At 37.6% G+C, this 8,205-nt stretch overlaps 1 protein-coding gene across 1 annotated transcript in view; it reads left to right on the plus strand.

The window, feature by feature from the left end:
• The window catches only part of adamts7 (a disintegrin-like and metallopeptidase (reprolysin type) with thrombospondin type 1 motif, 7), a 57,230-nt gene extending 49,375 nt beyond the window's left edge, over positions 1-7,855 (plus strand). The window contains exons 21-24 of the mRNA XM_085907761.1: positions 607-780; positions 1,338-1,484; positions 2,371-2,533; positions 6,750-7,855. Of these exons, the coding sequence (XP_085763887.1) occupies positions 607-780; positions 1,338-1,484; positions 2,371-2,533; positions 6,750-6,916 (651 nt within the window). The 3' untranslated portion in view covers positions 6,917-7,855. The remainder of the gene's footprint in view (positions 1-606; positions 781-1,337; positions 1,485-2,370; positions 2,534-6,749) is intronic.
• The last annotated feature ends 350 nt before the right edge of the window (positions 7,856-8,205 follow it).

Consider the following 8,205-nt stretch of genomic DNA (forward strand, 5'->3'; position numbering starts at 1 on the left):
TTTGTTCTTTTCATTTTTGGGGGGGCAGTCCTCATTTGAATTTTCAATACTGGAATTGCAAATGCTGTTAATTTGTTTGTTTACATTTAGCATATTTTAGGCCAGTTGATGGCCACGAGGCAAGAAATTGTGATTGATTTTTCTTTTTACCTCTTGGGTCCAGACTGGGCTTTCTCTGGCATTAGTTTAAGCAGGAGTGAAAAATTATAATGGTTGTAGAAGACATGTTAACATTTCAACCGCAGATAGTTGCCATAATAATTTAATGTATTTCAGAGCAAAACGTTTAAGTGAATCCCAGTTAAAATCATGTCCCCCTCAACGTACTCAGAGCTGAAGTCTTCAATGTAACATGAACTGAAACTTAAAGTTGCACAGTTTAGCTATGCCTGGTTATTTATTTATTTATTTATTTATTTATTTGTTTATGTATTTATTTATTCATTTATTTATATGTTTACTTTTTCATTTATTTATTTATTGGAATCAATAAATACTTGAGATGCCTGGACTTGGTACAATATTTGTAAACAGGCAGCCAAATCTGCTGAATAGGCAGACTAAAAATCAATACTTTTAGAAGAAACTCTGGTTATATTTTTGCAGTGTTCCAGGAATTGCGGAGGTGGAAAAAAATCCAGAGAGGTCCAGTGTTTCGACATGCGAGATCAGAGACCTCTACGACCTTTCCACTGTCGGGCAATGTTCTCTAGGCCACATAGCCAAATGCCCTGCAACATTCGGCCATGTCTGGACTGGTACACTTCTTCCTGGGGACAGGTGCTTAGCACTTTAACTGTGATATTTGCTCCTCCTGCAACACCTACTTTGACTGCCTCAAGGAGAGGTTTATGAAATACAATGTTTCTGACAATGTGCCTCATATCACTTTCAAACCAGCTTGACATTTTGTGAACCTTATTTAATGCATGCAACCAAGCGAAGTACAAGCTTATTTTTATTTCACCATTTTATTTCAAAGATGATTCACTCAGAGGAATTGGTTTGCTTTCTATTTTCTGAAGGCAATAAGTTCTTTTCACCATACATCATTTCAAGGTTGAGCCTGTCTCACCTTTCACCCTCGACTGTGTGTGTGTGTGTGTGTGTGTGTGTGTGTGTGTGTGTTTGTGTGTGTGTGTGTGTGTGTGTGTGTGTGTGTGTGTGTGTGTGTGTGTGTGTGTGTGTGTGTGTGTGTGTGTGTGTGTGTGTGTGTGTGTGTGTGTGTGTGTGTGTGTGTGCGAGTGTGCGTGCGTGCGTGCGTGAGTGAGTGTGTGTGTATCTGTGGGCGTGTCTGTGGGTGTGTCTGTGGGCATGTGCGTGTGTGTTGAGCTCAGTGTTCAGAGGTTTGTGGAGGTGGAGGACAGCAACGACTTGTCACCTGCCCAGAGGAGGATCTCTGTGACACTGACCTTAAGCCCAGCAATATCCAGAAATGCAATACTCAGCCTTGTGCTCAGTGGCTAACTGGTTCTTGGGGACAGGTACGCTCTATTGAAACAAATTACATGTGAACTATATTTTATCACTGCTTCAATGCTATATTTTAGTTTTGCAAAATTATTATGGATATATGATCTTAAACTTGGTCACAACAACATACAAAGAGTAAACACAAACATCTGCAAAAGTCAAACTTTAACACACAAAATCAAATTTGTACACATGTACATAACGACAAAAAAACAGTTTGACAAAGATTGTTCCGCTTAGGGCAAGATGAGGGTGAAAAAGGACAAAACTATGTCCCAAAATTCTTATGACTGTGAGGTCGTAGTACAAATGAATAGACTGCGCAGAAATATACTGTATAGCTCGATGGAAAAGAAGAAAACAAACACCAAAAAAAGCATATATTGCTCAACATGAATACACCCCGGCAGAATTATGACATAATACTCTCAAAACTGAGACACTAAATAAAAAAAATAAAAATAAAACACCTTTGAGTTGCCTGGAGAAGTTGGCCATCGATTTAAACAACAAAGGCGCATTTACAAGTTTGAATATGGCTTTATTGGTGCTTTACTGGTCTTTATAAAGTTTTCATTCTCACAGTAGCAACCCCACATCCTCCAATAACTGTCACATGTACAGTGCATATGAGACACTGTGCTTTGTAAAATAAAATTCAGCAGATACTGGAATGGAATGGCTGCCATACATATACTAGATAAGGGAATTAAAGAAATATGAAACACTTTCCTTTCCCCAGTGCTGCATTTTCAAACTACTGTATAACTCAATCACCACAGTGAATCTGCATGTCACACTATTATTTATAACCAAGCACTTGGCACTTTAATTAGCACTTTCTGCAATATTTGAAGTGACTTATATGTATTGTGAGTGACACATTTTTCCCTTTAGTGCTCTACTTCCTGTGGCGGTGGAGTGCGGCGGCGACTTATTAAGTGTGTTAACACAAAAGCTGAGACAGAAGAAGTGTTGGATGAAACTCAGTGTGGCCATGAGGTGCAACCGGGGAGCACACAGAAGTGTAACTTGGATAAGTGTCACAGACACCCTTCTGGTAAAGAGTTAGAAATAATACCCACGCAATTAATAAGTGTGGCAATTCTCCATATAGCTTTTTTTTGGGGGGGGGGATAAGATAAACCTTTGACTGAATTTGCATTACTTCAAGAGGCTCCTCCATTTAAGTAATAATGCGTCTCAATCAACACATAATATGACAAAATAATTGAAAATATCTATTTTATGTGACTCTTAAAATCAGCATAACCCAATGATGCACATAATTTCACACATTTTTCTGATTTTATTATTATACCATTTGTTGCATGCTTTCTAGCCCTCCTCTCAAATGAAAACAACAACTGTGAAATGAGGTTTCAAGTGCCCAATAGCAGATGTGACTGCAGGATTCTTATAATTGGTTCAAACAAAATGGTGGTTGGAGCAAAACTAAAAATTATTTTGCTCATCTTTGTAACAAACAAATAGTAACGTCTTTCACTTCAGAAAAGAATACTATTGAACTAGGGCGTGCCAGAAACCTCTGGAGGGGCAGGTGCTCAAAGTTGAAGAAGAGGGAAATTAAGGTTTTATGATGATTATCATCATTATTATTGTAAAAACATTACAAATATACAGTAACAAAAAAATGCAGTTGTCTGGCCATGCAATAATCTGCAACTCCCAACAGAACAGAACAGAACAGAAACCTAGAGCTCCTTTCACTGAAAGGCTTAGGATGGGTTATGAGGTCGGAGCTTTAGACAATGGCTGACATATTGTTTGGATTTTGAGAAAAGAAAAATTCACCAAATGTCACCACATGTAGCAGAGCATAAGAAAATGAGGTTAAAATATTTGTATAAATGTTATTAACAGACCCTCAATGTGACACGTGGAGATTTTTTTTTTCCAGTTTGAAAGCAGTAAACTGCGATCTATGATACAGGTACATGAGAATGGCTCTTTGTGCATCACAATATTTCAACTCAAATCAGCCACTGATGATGTTCCACATTGCCATTTGTTGATTACTGTTCTATATTGGGCCTGCTGGAGCCCTAGAGATGCGTGAAGCGGGTCAAGCATAGCCAATAGAAGAAAAGACATACGCAGGAAATGAGACATATTTAGCTGCAGCTGGTGCCTTTGTAGCGCTCTAATGCAATCAAGTGTTTATGATGGCATACACGTCTAACCTACCACATTAGAGCAGGTTTAATGGTCTCCGCTTTTGCAGTTGGCTCGTCTTTCCATATTGGATTTTTAATCTTTCGAAAGAAATATCCATAGTCCAGGGATCAACCGAATCGTTTTGAATAATAAAGTTATGAAACTGACCTAGAAAAGTGGTATACATTTAACTTAAAATGTTGTTGCACAACCATTGTCAAGTCAAGTTTATTTGTATAGCCTCAAAGGGCTTCACATAGACAAACAAATTGATAATTATTCTCAAAGCATCCCCTGATCTTAAGATCCCAAAAGGGCAAGGAAAAACTCAAAAAAACATTGGACAATTACTGCAGTCAAATGAATTCTGTCGTCTCAATGAAACAATGAGAATATTAACACTGTCTAATACAATGTCGAGAGAAGCAAGCTAATACTAAACATTCTGTACATATGATACATTATATATATAGATATATAGTATAGCCCTCCCCTTACAACTAATGAATACCTTGCATTTTAATCAATGGCAAGGAAAATGTCTCCAAGCAGCAGTTAATGTCCAGTATATGTAGGCTATATTTAATATTTGAGTGTGCGGGTTAGCCTCTGTTCAAACAAGTAAAATGGCCAATCTGAGCAGTATTCACCTATTTTATGGCGCCACCTATAGAAATGTGATATTTTAGTCCAGTCGTTTTAGCTGTGAATGTGAATGGTTGAATTGTGACCGTTCGTTTGGTAGTGACCAGTCCACGGTCTCCAGCCGCTCACCAAATCCGGGATTGGAAAGTGGATGGGATGAGAATATCAAGACAGTGAGAAAGCATTGTATAGTGTTCTAGGGAGTAGTTTGTCCTGCATTGTTCATTTCATTTTCTTTTTCATCATTTATGTCATTTGTTTTAAATGAAAAAAAGCAAGATAATAGATGTTCTCCGATCTAGAAAGAAGACCTGTCTTATTTTATCAGCCTTTTTTGTGCAAGAATTAAGTTACAATTAAAAAAAAATAATACTGTTCCATAAAGAACAACAAAAAAATAAAAGTTAATGTCAAACACTAGAACAAAAATTACAATGGTGTACGATCAAACATGAAAATGCCACTATGGGCCATATTTTGGTAAACAGGTTTGTGCAGTCATCATATATGCACGGACGCATCTTCATTTTAGTGCTGGGGCAAGTGTAGTTTTACCATGTTTGGCAGACCTGTTGAGCCTTGTTGGGGGTTCCAGCGAACTGAGGGTATTTTTTACTACATGCCCTTGGCGTATCTGGCAATTTGGAGACAGAAAGTAGATTAATCTGTATTGGCAGATTACATGCAAAACAGTTTTAGGCTGGGAGTGTTTCTTTGAGTCAGTACTTTACCCAGTCAGTTATGATTACAAGAACCCACTTCAGTCCTTGCTTAGTCCGTCCTTTTTTAAAAGCTTCTCGTCCTCAGACCTTTGGCCAAAATTTGGATGAATGCCCATAACTGGATCCCATCTTTTATAAGTAACAGCCATTTTACCTTGCAGTCTGTTGCATCACACCAAGGAAGGTACTGATCCCATTGCGTCATGTACAACTTATGATACAAACATTTGCATCTAGTAGAAAAAAAGAGTGTCCAATACGTGGAGGAACTTGGAAGTACTTTCGGTCATAAATTGCAAACCCTAGAGGACTTCACAGTCACCATACTTTAGAAGAACAGGGCTCACTCAGAATAGCTGATGAACTGCAGTTAAATATTTGTCTTCTTTTAAAGTCATCAAGCTCCTCGTTTGGCCTCCACATAATGCTAACAGGAAGGCATGGAATATTCTTTTTTTTTTTGTAACCCCCATGATGGCACTTTTGATTACAAAAAGGCTCTTGTGATTAGCTATTGCCTCTTCATAATGAGACAAAAAGATATTGAAAGCAATGAGTGAAAGGATTTTTAAAGAATTCACTCAGTCTTGCTGAATGCCCTGGTTTTTTTTATATCACACTATGGAGCAGTTTCTTTCCAGTTCCATGCTCATCCCTGGAGATAGTTTGAAAAAGCCAAGTGTTGTTCCTCAGTCAGTGCAGTACATCAATATGCTGACCTTATTTCATAGCAGACAATCATGTAGAGTCTACAATTGTGATTTCTACATTGTAGACTCTACATTGTAGAGGTTGAATCCGCATAGCATTTCCTCATGCTGCATGAAAGTCGGCTATAGGTCTAGTAACCACAGCAGTGCACTTTACATATGATCCATAATTCTCTTGTTTGAGACAAATGATCCAGCTTTCAATGTAGTTGCATCATGGCTATATAAATTTGAATTATAATATACACGGTTGCACTAATGTGTAAACATTTAACAGTTGCTCTCACTAACGTGAAATTGTCGGTAACGTGGCACATTTTTTAAAATCATTGATACACAGTGACCGAAACAATATCCAAGCTCGTCGGCATTAATTCCTTTACAATCCAAAAGATGACAGGAACACTTTGCACACTGTTGGCGTGTAATATACTATGTTCTGTGTCACATCCGGTTGCACAAAATAAAAACAATCAATAACTTAAAACATGTATCTTGATTCAGACACGTTTATTTTGGTGCAAAAAGCTGCTGAAGTAAATTTGAGTCAATTTGACACAATTTTTTTCCAGTGTATGCATAATACTGTATTGATTTAGCCTAAATCGAAACATCTTTTCTAATACGTTTGTATTCTTTGTATTTATAAACCATTGGTGTAACTTGGAAATATCAATGTACAGAAAATCAGAATAAGAATATTTCTCCCTTAACTTTGTATGCACAAACCCCAAAATGTATTTTTCAGCAACATAAGCCGAGGAGAATTCACTAAGAAGAAATCCAGATGTTTCCTTTCCTCCCTGACAGTCCCAAAAAAAGGAGAAACAAATCTGGAACATTGAAATATTATCATCACTGATTTCACCCAAGGCGCTCCAAAATCAGTTATTTGGCACAGCTACTCATGAAAGAGAATCAGTTTATTGCACATGTCAATAAATGCATCAAAGGTTTGAAGATGTCCCACATTTCCATCTGTTGGTCTCTAATATCACTTCTGTGTCCGTCCCCCAAACAGGGGAGGTTTGTCTCCGTGATCGTCTAACCTCCCGCTTCTGTCAAACTCTTCGCTGGTTGGGCCGTTGCCAGTTGCCCAACGTGCTAGCTCAGTGCTGCAAAACCTGCAAGGAACAACCGGACCGGCCGGGCCAGCCGCATCAATCACCAATGAGCACTCATCGTTAAAAGTATGGATTTTATCACCTCAACAGACTGCCGGCTTAACTTCTCTGTTTGCTAATGGAGGGAATGTAAATGTTTAGTTTCAATTTGTAGATAATATATTGCCCAGAATGGCAAAATTGTCACTGACAAAAAGCTACAGAAGATAGTGCTTTGCCATGATTGCCATCAATGTAGCCAGCTTAGAATATACAGTATATATACACTAGAAAAACGACACATAGATTTGTGCTTGGTAGCAGGTACGATACAAATGAATGTAAATATGAATAAAATAGCTAATTACACATGTACCGAGTGTGATAAAACAATGTCAGGTGCTTGCATTCTTCAAGTGTCTGTTTACCAGCACTTAATTACTGCACATATTCAGCTAACAAAGGGTGACTCATAGCAGATGTGATAGTATACGTAGAAGTGGAAAATGATTGCGGAGATACAAAATTGAATTGTCTCGTCTTGGGAGATGATTCGGTACATTTTTGGTCAGATACATTGAACAAAAATTCAGCTGTGCACTCCATCTCAACACAAATCTCTGTACAAGTGACAGTGAAAGGGTAAGACATTATCCACTATGTACATTTTTAATGTTTAATGTGATCAAAGCTGCAGGAAATTTGGTGCTCAAGGCCACATGGCCTCCTAAATTCAGGTGAGGTATGGGCAGGCCCAGTGCCTTTATTAAATATTTCAATATTGTACCTTTCATGTCATTTCAGATTATGGATAGTCAATTCAGTAGCAAGCAAATCTAGCTTTTCATTACTTAGATTTATATGTCCAGCTCATATTGTGGTCCAGGTATTGTGAATTGTATTTTGTTTTTTATTTGGTCATTTCTACACTTAAAGACACTGTGGTACGTGTAAGGATAGTGGTTTTCTTATCTTTTTCTTTTTTTTTTTTTTTTTTAAAGCTTCTCTGAAACAAAATTGGCAACCACAAAGTACAAAGTTATCTGTCTTTAGGGTTTTACGAAAAGATTTTCGATGTAGCATAATAAAGCAGAAATACACAGTAGTCTGTCTCATGACAATTGATAACAGTCTGCCCACAATCACTTTGTGTTGAAAAGAAAAGAACAAAACAGCTTTATCGCCTGTTGGAAACATATAAATCTGTGACTGTTGATAAAACTCTCAAATTTGTTTTCTTAATGTATTTTGTACCTTCACTCTGAAAAGTCACTAGCTTTTTGTTTGCAATTTATGTACAAAGTATTTCTCAGGTCAGCAACCAGCAAAGGCCTGAAGTGCTAGGTTAACCATGAATACATCTCACACAATATG

This window comes from Syngnathus leptorhynchus, chromosome 3 (genome assembly GCF_054491065.1).
Source record: "Syngnathus leptorhynchus isolate UIUO chromosome 3, UIUO_Slep, whole genome shotgun sequence".
NCBI lineage: Eukaryota > Metazoa > Chordata > Actinopteri > Syngnathiformes > Syngnathidae > Syngnathus > Syngnathus leptorhynchus.